Source organism: Vicugna pacos, chromosome 30 (assembly GCF_048564905.1).
Source record: "Vicugna pacos chromosome 30, VicPac4, whole genome shotgun sequence".
NCBI lineage: Eukaryota > Metazoa > Chordata > Mammalia > Artiodactyla > Camelidae > Vicugna > Vicugna pacos.
Window position 1 is genome coordinate 23,753,431 of NC_133016.1, and position 14,654 is coordinate 23,768,084.

The following is a 14,654-nucleotide window of genomic DNA, read 5'->3' on the forward strand; positions in this document are numbered from 1 at the left end:
CGTTCTACACATTTTTACTTTGTGGAAAGCAAAAACATTCCTAAGTAAATTAATGCAAGTGTAATTCAAGTTTATCATTTAAATTTATTGTCAGGTAATGAATCTTTCACAAAAATAAAGAAGAGACTCCTGGAGGACTTGCAGAGCCGAGGCAGTGATGCAGCGGTGTCTGGAAGTGTGGACTCACACGCTGCCTCTGAGGCTGGAGCCCCAGCCGAGCTGTTAGACCAGCGAGCACGTCTGCTGAGTGGTTAAATAAAGGGGCGGGACGTGGAGGAAGAGACCACTGGAGAATGGGCCTGGTGGCCTGGAGAAGAGACTGTGGGAGGCCCTTAATCTGGGCTTACTTGGTGGTTTGCCCTCTATGACTGAGTTCTGGGGGACTGTCTCTCCCCTGGTCACAGGATCTGACAGTCCTGCAGCCCAGTGATTGTCCCGCAGCCCTGCCCGGCCCTCAGTCTCCTAAGATAGCCCCGTGGTCCTTACCAGAGGCTTGGCTGCTCCATGTGACCCTTTAAAAATTTTGTTTTGATTTAAAGGAAAGGAAGCAAATCAAAATACTTTGGAAACAAATTAAAGCTACTGTCATTTCCCCACATAAGAAATAAAAATGATTGCCACCTGAAACGGTAAGCACATCATTTCCCCCCTCTGACTGAGAGGACTGCTCCTTCCACCTTCAAACTGCCTCTCCTCCAAGCCAGACTAACAGAAGCCGTTCACATGCCTCATCTGCTGGTCTGAGGCAGCGGTTTGTGTAGACACGTCAGAGGCCTGAATGGAACGAAGGCCTGAGGTGGCGGCAGGCAGGCTGCATGTGCCTCCTGGGTCCACCCACTAGAGATGGCCCTTTGTAAGTCAGCCAACCTCAGGGAGCTTTGGTCTCAGTCCCTGTCCTGACGATAATGAAATCTCCTGGCCGACCTCAAAAGCTGCTGGAAGGACAGAGCAGCCAGGCTATCCATGGGTGGAAACCACACAGATGTGTACTGACCCGTGGGAGTGTTTGTAGCCTTCTCCAGAGCTCAGTGTGAGAGAAGATGGTGCCTCTTCCGCCCTGAGAAGACAATGATGGACCAAAATGACTCAGGCTCCAGCCCAGGGACATGGGGACAAGGGAGAAGCTGGCTCTTGATATAGATTTGACAGCAGCAGGTTGAAACAGGTGCTCAGCCTTGTCTGGGACCATGTGCTTTCTATGCAGAAAAGCAGAGAGTTTTTGTGTCTTTGAGAATGAAACTAGGCCATGAAGAGGCCGTGGACCCAGTGCCTGACCGGAAAGGCCCATCCGCCTCTGCCCTCGGTGCTCACTGCTCTGCTCAGGGTGACCCAGGCGGCCGTTTCCCTCAGAGAAGCCCCTCCCTCCAGCTCAGGGACCAAACTGTGGATCCCAAAGGCCCCAAAGAGTTTAAACAAAGTCAGAAACGAAGGGAAAAACATGTTTTTCATCTCATGTGGAATACTGTATTAATCAAATTGGTCTCCTTTTTCTCCTATTAGTCTGGTTGAAGAAAAAAGACTGCTTTCAAAATGAAGCTTTTCTTTTCCCAATGATTAATACAGAGTGGATTAACTTAATTTGTGCTAGACTCCAATTTAATTCAGCTACAGCTCAGAGGCCAAATCCACAGAAAAGTTAATCTGGGCTTCATGAGAAGGAACCATTTCTTTCTTTGAGGGGAAGATGCAGAGGATCTAAAGGCTTATATCTAACCGCCCGGCCTTATATCACAGGCCCTCTGAAAGGCAATCACACACACACGACTTCATTTCCTTACTAACTCCTGTCCTGTCATCTTTTCAGACTGATATTTCTCAGTGTTGAAAGAAACACGCACACACACACATACACTAGACCAAAACAGAAATCTTGAATGTACAAAAAAAAAAAAAAAAGAAAGAAAGAATGTACTGGTCAAGTGTTATATGCCTAAGGCATCAGGTTCCTGGAAAAGCTCTAGATTTTTGGTTCAGAAATAAAATTGCATGTGAAAGAGCAGGTTTTTACATTTATTATTGTTGTGTACCCCCCTCCCCCATTTTGCACTATCATCTAAACTAAGTGATCTATTGCCAACTGGCACCAATTTTCCAAACCCAACTGTGCAAGGGAAACATGCCTGTGTGATCTTCTTTAATAGAAGATGCACCAGGGAATCTGTCTACCTCTGTTTCCCAGAAAGCAAATAACTAGGAAGGCTGCTTGGCTGGAGGGGGTGAGGGCGGGAGATGGCGTCCAGCCCTCAGTCGGAATCCATCGTGAACAGCTGGATGTCCTGCGGGTTCCAGTACAGGCCCACGGCTGAGTTGTACACCAGGGACCAGACATAGGGGATAAAAAACTCCTCAGGCTGCTCCTCTTCCACATATTTGAATTTCAGTTCTGGAAATTTCTGTAACAAAAACAAAGTGATTGGATAAATCTCACAGTCCCAAGCAGAAGCAGGTGTGGTTCTGAAGTGGTGTGTGGTGCACCTGGAGCCCACCTCCCCTGACTGGTCACAGGGCCTGCGAGCCCTGGGGCCAGAAGACCCAGCTTCCAGATGACTCCGGAGCACGCGTGCTCTCCTGCAGGAAGGACGAGGGCAGCGGACGGTAGCCGGCCGCGAGGAGCAGGGACGAACAGGGGGCGATGCGGGATGAGAAACATCAGACGGGAAACGGCCCACTTGGGCCCTGTGGCGGGGGGGGGGCGGTGACTCCCCGCTGAGCTCGGGGGAAGCTTGGGTCTGGCCCTACAGACGCTTCCAGGTGACCGGGTTGCTCTCTGCGGCCCTGACGGAGGACTGAGGACACGTGCAGCTTTGAGGTCCTGGCAGTAGCACTCTCATCGCAGCTTCCACCAGGATTCAGGGTTTGGATTTTTCTAATTTCACTCCTGACCTATTTATTCCAGCCAGGGCGGAGGATGTGAGTCTCCTTCCGAGAGCCTGAGTTGCTGCTGGGGTCTACGGAAAGCCTCCGGGCTGCTTCCCTGGCCGAGGCGACTCCGGCCCGAGTGGCTGTGGTTTGGTGACCTGTGTCCCAGGTGGGGCGGGGAGAAGGGGGCAACAGTGACAGAAGAGGAGGGTGTGGCGGAAGGGGAGAAAGGGAGCAACGCACACACAGAACGCATGGCTCACAGGGGCAGATTTTTATCCAGCGTGTTTGCTGCTGTATCTGCAGAGATGATTTGATGACTGAATCAATGAAGCAGTCAACCATGTAAGGACCAACCATGTCCCAGGCACACGGGTAAAGGCTTCACGTCCACTGCTGTATTCAGTTCCTCTTACATGAGTCATTCATTCATCATGCTGGTTGAGCGTCTGCTCCTCTGCGCCCGGTGGGCGCCAGAGCCTCGGGATACAGGGTGAGCAGCCGCACCCTGTTCCTGTCCTCACTGAAGGTGCGTTCACAGAGACAAACGGAAGCAGCAGCAGCAGCAAAACAATAAGAGAGTAGTAGGAAGGGAAGGACAAGAGGCTCAGAGGCCTGCGGGTGGTGGAGGGGGAGCCGGTGGAGGGGGGACAGCACAGACGGAAGGGGAGGGGCAGAGGAAGAGTGAGCCCTGCTCGGCAGGGCCCAGACAGGAGGACAGGAGCTGCGGGAGCCATATGAAGACTGCTGGCCTCTGAGCTAAGGTTCCAGAAGCCGTTTAAGGGCCTCAGAAGGGGGGCTGATGAGAGTGGCTCTGTGCAGGGACCGCTCTGATCACGGGGGGATAAATCCCGGGCACCTGGCAGGGACAGGGCCTGGTCCAGGTGAGGGGCATGTGGCCTGAACAAAAATGACACTAGCTGGGTAGATTTAAAAGATATTAAACAGAAAGGAGGGTGGGGAGGGGCAGGGGAGAAACACACACACACACACACACACACACACACACACACACACACACACACACACACACACACACACACACACACACACACACACACACACACACACACACACACACAGTTACAGATTTTGAAAACCATCATTTGCAGTGATTAAGACTAAACATCTTAGTGCTGGATCCTCAGAGTTCCAGAATGAGGACAGAGGGGAAGAGTTAAGCAGGAAATGCTTCGTGGCAAGATGAGTTTTGAGCTACATCTTGAAAAAGTGGGTAGGCAGGAATCCATCCAAAGGAAGGTCCCCTGATCATGAATGTGACTTCAACATACCAGAGACAGCACAGTCCCTGCTTGCTATGGCTTTTTCATGAAACCAACTCCATTCCACGGCTTCCAGGGCGTAGGCAATTACAGAATATACACAAGTGGGTTTTACAAGTGGCCCCAGCTCGAGCACTATCTACCCCTGGGTCCTCCCTCATGCTCTATACACCTTATACTTTGTAAAACTACTCTGTTTTAATGAAAACCCAAGCCTTCTCAGACTATCAGTGTTTCGAGTCAGCTCTTCACCGTCAGGGTAGGCTGGAAGTCTCAGTGTGGGCCAACGGCAATGCTGATTACAGCGCGGGGAGTGACTCCTCCCAGGGGCTCATGGGGTCAGTCTGGCTGACAGAGTTAGATCAGCTCGGGGACATGGTACCACATCCAGCACTTAATGATCGAACTGAAATGCAACCAGGTCCCCGAGCTTTCCACTCCCTTGTCATCCACTCACTGGGCCCCTTGGGTCCCTCCCGCCCTGGGCCCACGTCCTCCGGGCGCACCACAACCACTCAGCAGCGGGGTGCTCTCTGCGGGCCCGGAGCCCCCGGCATCCCGGATGGGCTTCCTCACAAGCCCTGCGCTGCCCCGGCCTGGCGTGGGGTCCTTGGGTATGGGGACAGGGCTGCTGGAGGTGGAGTAAGTCTTTGTCACAGGATCACGTGTCTTATAGGTAGCAACACAGTGATCTTCTTCTCCATGAAAAATCTGCGTTTGTAGTAAGAGGACGCAGCAAGCAGCTGCCGCCAACCGAGCACTCCCCGAGCACCAGGTGGGTCTGGAAGCTCCCCAGGCACAGGGTGGTCAGTCAGCACAACATCCGGAAGGTGAAGAGGGCCTGGAGAGCTAAGCAGCTCGCTCACACAGCCTGGGGGGTGGAGTCGGGGGTGGAGCCTGGTCAGACCGGGCAGGAGAGTCAGTTTGAAAGGCGACACCGCAGTCCCAGCCACCCGAGTGCTTTGTCCTGAAATTCAGTTCTCCTCGGCTCCATGGAGCCCTTCGGGGTTAGTTCTGTGTCCCTTCACCATGTGACACAGAGTCTGGCCACTACTGGTCTTTAGAGAAATGACCAAACCTACAGTGATATCAATAACCAAGAAAGGATGGGGGGCTGTGTTTAAAGAAGAAAAGAAATTTGCCCCCTAATAATGAGGATGAAAGTCCCAGTTCTTGGAATGGCCTTAACTTGAGAAAACCTCTCATTCTGTCCTGGAGAGAAGTGAGGGGGCCAGGGGTGCAGAGGGGGTGTTTGAAAAGGCCCCCCGGCCCCCTCTTTGCCGCCTTCAGCTGGAATAATAACACCCTACATTTCTAAGTGGCAATGTCACCAGTAAGATGCACTCCTTGTTGTCAGACATAAAAGTGCCTAAAAGATGTGAAGCCTTTTCTCCACCCAGTGACAGGTTTCGGGGTTTTCCTACGAAGGATGGCCTTGGGACAGGATGTGAGGCCGCTCTCCGGATCTCCAGGGAGGGCGGCATGGGAAATAAGACAAGCAGAGTGCTTTCCCAAGAATCCCTTCCAATTGAATTAAAGGAACTCAGGCAAGAGCCGCTCAGGGGGGTGACACTACGTTCATGTGCTGGCACTAACTGCCCTCTTGGTTTTGGGGGAAGTTCTGATGGCTCTCCAGTCAGGAAAGTAATGAGTCAAAGACAGCCTTTAGATCGTACACAGGCAGAGCTAGGAAAGGGCCACCAGGAGAAGCCCGGGGCACCCCCATGACGAGCCTTCCCACCACCTGGTAGAAACAGCTGAAAATACCTCCTTTTCACTTTGGCGCCAGTTTACCTCAAAACAATAATCCATCTCAATCTGGAGTAAATGTAGTTAACAAAAATCTCAATGTAGGGTGACACCCAGAGTGGCAAGAATATCCAGATATAATATATAACAGTACGTGAAAATAGTATAAAATGGTATAAATTTTACCCAGCAAGAGCAGACAAATATTTTCATTGTGAAGTTTCTCTGGTGGATCAATGATTATTTCTATAGAAGTTCTCCATAAAAACGCAATGAATTCAGAGATTACGGCTAATGTTCATAGCTAACATAATCAATTACCGATCATGTGGCAGGCGTGTTCAAACACCTGACACCCAGCTACTCATTTAATCTTTGAAGTAACTAGAAAAAGCACCTGACAGGCAGGTGGACGATCTGAGTTGCAGTCCAAACCTTTCCCATCCATTCATGCATCAAGTGCTTACCGAGGGTCTGTGTGCAGCAAGCACGGTACCAAAACTACAGACGCACACAGTCCCAGTGTTTAGGAGCTGACAGTCTAGTCCTTGTCACTTGGGTGACTTGGGACAAGTCTCCTACCCTCACTCAGGCTCAGGCTCTTAAAGGACAGAGTTTACTCCACTCTGAGATTGTGAATTTAACCATTCTACTTCACAGGGTTGTGACAATCACATGCGATGAGCTGCATGTCAACTTTTATACTTTTACTTTCTCTGGTGCCTAACACAGAATAAGCACTCGGTAAACGCTGGCTGTTAGCACTGACATTACAGTGATACGCAAATGGAAGGCGTGGTCTTACTTTAGAACTTTCAGCAACCAAGTCTAAAGACCGAAGTACCATCCCTGGCCTGGTCCTAAGCCCATTTCTCTTACTCCACCCGACTGGACACTCTCACTTGACAACCCTGTTTCCTGACTCTGGTATTAATCACAGAAACATAGAGAATCTGGGCCTCCCCATGTGAAAACCCAGAAACAAGGGCTGACAAATGGCTTAAAAGCGACAAACTCATCTTCATTAACATTTTTAAAGAAAAAAGTTATGTCACTGAGAGAAGGCAGGTTCCGAAGAATTGCCTTCTGTCTGTCTCCGAGTCATCATTCATTGAACAGTGAGCTCAACGAGCAAATGCATTAACTGCAGATCTGCACACAGTCCTGGGAGGCAGCTATCCAGGCCGACTGCAGGCGGGGACAGGCCCTCGGGTGAGGTTATGGCTACAGTAAAGTGAACAGAAGGGTCACCTCTAAGACATATCTGACATTAGCTTCACAGCCTCCCTGGAGGATTATGGGGCATGTTCAACAACATCCAAAAAGAAGCCAGGGCTGTGGCATCTGACCTCCGAGCTGCATGGTGCTGTGGCAGCTGACGTGACCCAGGAGTGAGGACGCCACCCGGCTGGGCGCTCAGGGGAAGTGACACACACTCAGAGCGCCCTAGTGTCAGGTACTTCCCACCTCATCCATGACCACCTGTAACAAAACCAAAGTGGCAGCTCTCAGCTCACTGGGTGATCCCCCTCACAGCAATTGGGGCTTATCTTGTGCATGTGCTAGCTCACTTGGGCACCATCTGTCTCCCCAGAATACAGGCCCCTAGAGGGCAGGGGCCTTGCGAGCACCTGGCAAACTACTGACACTTGGGACATGCTGTTGAATGAGTTAAATGAATGAGCGCCTGACTTCAAATCCGCACATAATCCTGTGACATCAGTCTTATTAACTCTATTGGATGGATAAGAAAACCAAGATTCAAAAGGCTAAATGATATGCCAAAGAGGACAGAGCTAGTAAGTGGTGGAGACGGGGCGGAACGAAACTGTACCTGTCCACCTGGCCTCCGCAGAGTCAGTCGGGAGGTGTCTGGCCGTGCGCTTCTTTACAGTGTCTGTATCTGATGTGGGTGCTCGGTTTCCATGTCTTTCCAGTAACGACAGTGAGCCTCAGACACCACTTCCATGTCCCCCAGCCACTAAGTCACTTCTCCCTTGTGCCTAAGTGCCCTCATGGGAAGCGATGGAGCTGACTTCCATCCCTGGAGTCCAGGTGGCCCCCGGCTAGAGGTCAGGGGGCCTTGGCTGTCTGGGTTCAGCCACTGACACGCTGGGCAGGTTGGGGCAAGTCACAGCATCTCTCCAGGACTCAGTTCTCCCACTTGGTGTAAAATGAAGGACCTCTGAGCTCCTTCCCATTCTACTGGGTGTGGTTTTCTGAGATGACCCCAGCCTGTCAGGTCTACACGCTTGTCCTCACTGCATGCCTCCCAGGCTCTGCTGGGTGGACCTGGAGAACAGGCTAAACGAGTCAGGTTCAGCGGCCACCCTGAGTCAAGCACGTGCTGGTTTCTGCTCAGCCAGGCTTCACCTGGTGGTAGCTCAGGCGAGAGGGTAAAAAGCTGAAGGCTTCTGAGCGGTCTGGTATGCTGACAGCAGATGGTATTAAAGGCTAAGATTCCCACAACTGCTTAAAACCCAAGACAAACATGAGGCTGGGCTGAGCTGCCGTGGCCTGCGAGCTCGTGGCCAAGTGGGCTGAGGTCCCAGGCGCGGCCACGTCTGTGCTGACGAGTGAAGGCCCGGACCCTTCCACGGAGTGTGCGCTGCTGGACACGGGACAACCAAGACAGCAAGTACAGACAGAGTGACACGGACGTGCTCCCACTGCCAGCCAGACCCGAACACCGCAGACAGCGCACCCACGGGCCCCTCCATCCCCAGTACCTGCCCCTTCCTCCTCGGGGGAACAAGTCAGCTGCGAGGTATCACTTCCTGGGCTATTTGCTTGGAACTTTTCATCAACATTTAAAAGGTTCAGCAAGGAGGATAAAGCATAAATAGCAAGAAGAGCAAGCGCATGGTCTCCAGGACAGGCTCCAACAAAGCTAACGTTAACCAAGCACAAAGCGAGGGGCTGTGTCTTTCCTGCAGTGAGCTGTTTTTTAAGACAGTGTACTGGGTACATTTTAAAAGGGTGAATATTAGGCATAAATCATAAAAGAGTTTAGCAAACACTCTTCAGTCAACCTGACAATGTGAATGCAGCCTCTGCAGAGCTAGCTGTGTCCAAGCTGCCTTGAACTTGACCCCTCTCCCAAGTCTACCTGCCTACTGAGCCAGAGAGTGCGCCAACATGAGCTGAGATTGATACGGACATTCTTAAAAACATGTGCTCCTCTAACACGTCTCAGAAGTCCAAGAGCTAAGGAAAAGAAAGACGAAAGGTTTTATTTAGCACTAATGACCCTGGGGACACATTTTGTCAAGATTCAGTCTAAAAAATGTCACAGTCTGAACGTCAGACCCACCACCTAGAAAAAGTCACTCTCCCTTGTGTTCTTGTCAAAGCTGTGGAGAAGGGTGATGCCATCCTGTGACGGCTCACGGAAGTCCAGTGTCCTCACTGCAGAGCATCTTCACCCCTGACTCGGCCAGCAGGGCCCAGGCCGCCGGGGCCTTCCCGGCTCTGACGCTGTCCTCTCCTCCCCACCGTGTCTCCTCTCTCGCCTTCTCAGGCTCCATCAGTGACTGCTGGATGGATGTGCTTGAGGGCCACTAACACTCTGGGAAAGCGGAGGAGGGGCTCTGGGGGGACACGCACTTTGACATGACAGTTACGGCAAGAACTCCTCTGGAAGGGGCTGGCAGAGGGCGGGCTGCTGGTCACCGCAGGTTCTGGCTTTTGCTCCTCTCTTTCTGAGTCTTGTGACTCAGCGCAACAACGAGGGAAAGCCCATCTCACAGGCTTGGAGCTTGGTCTCAATCCAAAGCTACTTACAACAATCTTGTTGTTTTGATTTTTGGAGCCAGAGGTAATGCTAGACTCTCGAGTTTGGCCGGAATGTTTTTATCAGCTCCAGTGAATCAACCCACCGCAGTGGGACATCCAGACGCCCAGCCCAGAGACAAAGCAAAGGTCTGATTTGGTGGCTGAGACTCGCGTATAAGAAGCAGACCAAAAGCTTTAAAGAGCGTCTCTGCTGTCAGCGATGTGATCTGGTGAAAACCCACAGGAAGCTCAGCGAACAGATGCAGGCTCGACTGCAATAAGTTTATCACCACAAGAGTTCAGTGGAGCTTCCCCTTCCACCTGAAAATTATGCAGATAGCATCAGAAACTCTAGCAAGCACCTGCAGGGCTCCAGGAAGTTCAGTGCAATTTACAATCAAATAGCTCGACGGCACATTAAAAAACAATTCTTTCAAAGGCCATATCAAGCCTCTGGATAGACAAGTGATGGTGATGGTGGGTAGTGAGGCCACGGGAACTGGTGTGGGGCGGGATGGGCGAGGTGGGTTACTGCTGGCAGCGCACACCGCGGAGGGTAGGTTCTGTACAGATGAAAAGTCAACTGGTTTCAAGATCCTGTCATAAGATAGCAAGGGAGGCATTTACATGCAACTCTTTTACCCAGGGGTGAATTTGGAGATGATTATCCAGTTTCCCTCCATTCTTTCCGTCATGCAGCCTCACTGTGTCATGCTGGGTCCTTCAATTAAACGCTGAGGAAGCACCAACTATACACGAGGCATTGTGCTACACTGAGGCTGTAGAGGCAAGAAAGGGGAACAACCGCTGCCCCTCTAACAGGAGGGATGATTTAGAGGCGGACTAGGAAGAGAGGGAGCGGGACACAGGATGAAGACCAGTGTTCGGGAAGGGGCGCCTGGCTCCACCGGGTGGTGGGGGGGTGAGATGCCAGGTGGGCTCGACAGCCAACTCCAGAAGCATCTCTACAATCAGTTCAGCTAAACTGGGGTCTGAACGAGCCTGAGCCTGAACTACATTCCACGTTTCATAGACTGCACTACCAAGGTATCAAAGATTATTACTTAACTGACAAAAAGGAAACAGGCATTGGTCCGTGAATTACAGCAACACGGAAGGTGAAACAGTTCTATTTTATGCAAATTTATTTCAAAATTGATGAAAAACTAAATTCAAAATAAGGAAAATGATAAAAGGCCAATTATTAAAAGTTACAAATTAAGAAATCCAAAGCTAAAATGAAGACGCCCACCATGAGGTGGCTCAGGGGACAGTCACAGCACCTCACGCGTCTAAGAGCACGATGGCCGGCTGGGTGGCGGGACCTCTGGGCTGGCTCTCTGGGAAGCAAGCTCCCACCAAAGAGAGGGCTACAGGTGAGCAGGCGCCTGTCCTGAAAGCTCAGGCCAGGTGACCCACCTCTCGCTGAGGACACTGTTTTGCCATCTCTGAGTATTACAAGTGACACCAATGGCTTCTGTGACTGGTGGCAAAAGAACCTCTGAGGAAATACAGACGGATACAAGGTAGAACCCACGCTCGTGATGAGCTCTCTACAATCTCACTGCCACATCACCAGCCAAAATCTGAAGCCCACTTGAGACTGAAGTCTGAGCAAATGTCAGACCCTCCCCTCACAGATCCAGGTTAAGGTGGGTCGTGGAAAGGAGGATGTCTTTAGTTGAAAATTTCTCTTTTCTGAAGGCTGGTGGGGCAGCCCGGAGGAGAAGGAAGTGAGGACAGGCTCTCCTGCTGCAGGGGAAGTTTGAAAAAGGCCTTGACAGGTGGGTTCTGACCTGTAGGGGCAGGACCGGGGCCAGGCACTGCCTGCGGAGAGACCCTTGTGAGCAAACAGTGAGGCCAATGGCTCACCTGTGGGCAAGGCCTGTGGGGCCGGGGCAGAGGCTTGAAGGCTGGCAGCTGGGGGCACCGATGGAAAGACAGGGGGTGGAGACAGCTAGGGGGGCCTTGAGGGCCAGGACAAGTCTGTTCCTTTGGTGAGCTTAGAGTTGAGACAATAGGTAGGTTGGGGATAGATATTTATAATTTAAAAGTCATTAGCTCTGAGATGGGAGTTGAAGTTGCCAAGTGTGTGTACGCCTCAAGAAGACTGAACTGCATCACTGAGTCAAAGCCTCTGCTTCGAAGGCAAGTCACTTCCCATTCGGACGGCTGGGAGGAGGAGAACGTTTTGATTCCACGGTGGGAGATGAAGGGCAAAAGTAGAGAACTCACTGGCAGAACTTCTTGTGCTGAAAGCGACCCAGAGGGGGAGCCGCAGATGACCTTTGGAACGGCTTGCCCCTCCTGCCGGGTGTTGTTATTTTGGAGAGAACCCAGCTCTCTGGCCAACAGAGGGAGATCCCAGAAAGATAAATGCATTGCTATGAAATAAAATTCTAAGTAGAATATAAACTCCTTGAGGGCTGGGATTTTTGTTTTTGTTTTTTTCACACTGATGTGTCCTCCAGTACTTAGAATATTGCCAGGGGTTTAAGAGATATTTGCTGAGTAAATTAATAAAGGAATAAATAAGCAAAGAGGTAAAAATTGCTGTTTGTAGAAAAACTCAGAGTTACAGGGGGGAAAACATTTGGGAAAATTGAGTCCCGCACCCTAGGTGAGTTAGTGGAATAAACGCTCAAATTTATTTGTGACAAAATGAGCCAAATTAAGCCCATGTCACTTTGAGGAGACGACGAACTGACTTCCTGAGATTTGGGGGTGGGGGGACGCATCAAATCTAATAGATTAATTCACTTCTCAAGTTGCCTCTTCTTGCTCTCCAGGATCCCACCACTGTCGGATGCTGGCTTACCTAGGAAAACTGCACAGTAGACAATGGATGATGCTGATACAGATGGTCATGGTCACATTTTGTATTTCAATATATATCTAACTATGGAAAATAAAATGAGCTCATTAACATGCACTAGTCATGAATTTTGCATGATGTGTGAACTGAGACAAGTTCCATTTTTAATCAGCCCTTTACTTTTCACTCTTGTGAAGACTGCGATAGGGTTCAAGGAAAAGGGGGAAGATACGGCCTCAAAATGTAACAGTTGAGCCCTAAATGCTGTGTCTGTGATAATATTTAATTGTTTTTCAGATTCATATGTGAATTAAGTGGGAGTGGGAGCTACAGATTTGGAGAAAGCTATCTGGAAAGAGAATTCCAACTAAGACAAACGTGGAGATAAGAAGTTGTCTTCAATTCCTTAAGAATATCTTCTTTGGACATTCTCAGGATTTAAGTTATAAGCAAATGTCTCAGGTTTTCAAGCCTTCAAGGGGCATGACCCATTCTTAGAAAAGTCATGCCTTAATTACTCCTTAGCAAGAAGTTAAAACTAGGCTCTGATAATCAATAGCCCCCCACACCCACTATATAGAATTTTTTCTTCCTCTTATGGAAACACCCTATTCCAAGTGTTATATGAAAAGCTTTGTGGTTGCTAAACCAATGGTGTTTTCTTTAGTCTACTTGGAAAGCATTTTAGAACCTCTAGTTCAGTCCTACTGACTCCTGTAGCTCTGTCTGCCAGTGACACAAGCATGACCCATGAGTGGCGACCAGACTGTGACTTCCTGTCAAATGCAACTGCCCTGGCCCACGGTTATTCCAACATGTGTGATCAATGAAGTAAAAGCACATAATAAGGTTTGTTCCCTTCTTCACAGCCATGACGACTAACAAAGGGAACGAGGAAATTTAGAGGAGAGGGAACAGAGGCAGAACACTTCAAAAGATTCCTAGCAACACTGTTTGCTGGAAAGTAGAAATCTGTTGTGAAGTGAGCCCACCTTAGATGTGGTCCACTCAAGGATGGTTATGTAACTATGAGGCACAGCTAGCTAGAAGATGGGGTCCCCCAGCTTCAATGAAACAGGTCTAGGTCAGCTAGAAAAATCCATCATTTTCCTGAACTTTGACACTAAGAAATCCTGGAACCACAGGCACATCAGCACTAGAAGAGACAGAACACCCCTCACTCCTAATTTTAAAAAGAAGGTACAAAAATGTACAAATGAAATCACAAAAGGTCCACCAAGTTAACAACAATTCACATTGAGTGACTAGTATTTAAATTTACTTTTTTAAGAAGTTGTCCTAATGTTGGGGACCTATTCATTATCTCAGCCCAAACTCCTTCAGACTGAGGCTCGATCTCTTCGGGAAGGCAGTTGACACTTTCCAAAAGTAAAAAAAAAAAAAAGCAATTGATAAATTGTTGTGCTTTTATTCCCCTGAAGTCAGTAAACATATTATTAAATGAATCAAACACTTGATTTGCGGTTACGCTCACATTGTAAGATATTATCTTACTGTAGTTCTATTTGTAAAGCAGCTATCAATTGTGAAACACTCAATTGGTTGAAAACCTCAAAAGACAGGAGATAAGCAATGAATGCATCAGAAAGAACTAATCAAAGCAGTTTGTCTAATTTTCCTCAGGGAAAACATGAATAGGAAGAAGCAAAAACAGCAAAGAGGGTGGTGGGGCAGGTCACTGAAAGGCAGGGGGTAAAATGAGAAACACTAGCAATAGTAGAGTTATGTGATTTGAAAACTATGACCGAAAAAATAAAAATAATGAAGGAAAACCTACCCTACTATATATTAAAATATAAAGCTAAAATAATTGCATGGTATAATGTCCCTCCCTCTAATTTGGACCATCACAGATATATATAATTTAGAATTTACACCTGCTATGTTATAATCACACAAGAACTAACCAAATGATCTGTGTAGAATATCTCGTCTACAGAATACAGGATACATTTTATTTTATAGATTAAAAAAGTGGTTGAGATTTAAACTTCTAAAAGTTTTGATTTTGAAAGTTTCAGATTTAGAAATTTCAAAATGTACACAAGTACATGAAAGGACCAAAGTCCATATTTCCTTTAGGTACTATACTGCGTGAAGGATACCACGCTCCCACATTCACCAGACTTCGCCCCTCTTCTCACTCCATCTAA

General features: G+C 49.1%; 1 protein-coding gene across 6 annotated transcripts in view; it reads right to left on the bottom strand.

Annotated features, from left to right (window-relative positions):
• Positions 1-1,989: 1,989 nt before the first annotated feature.
• The window catches only part of DYM (dymeclin), a 317,249-nt gene continuing 304,584 nt past the window's right edge, over positions 1,990-14,654 (bottom strand). For all 6 annotated transcript variants that reach the window (XM_072952333.1, XM_072952335.1, XM_072952338.1 and 3 more), the window contains one exon: positions 1,990-2,393. In XM_072952333.1, the coding sequence (XP_072808434.1) occupies positions 2,244-2,393 (150 nt within the window). In that variant the 3' untranslated portion in view covers positions 1,990-2,243. The remainder of the gene's footprint in view (positions 2,394-14,654) is intronic.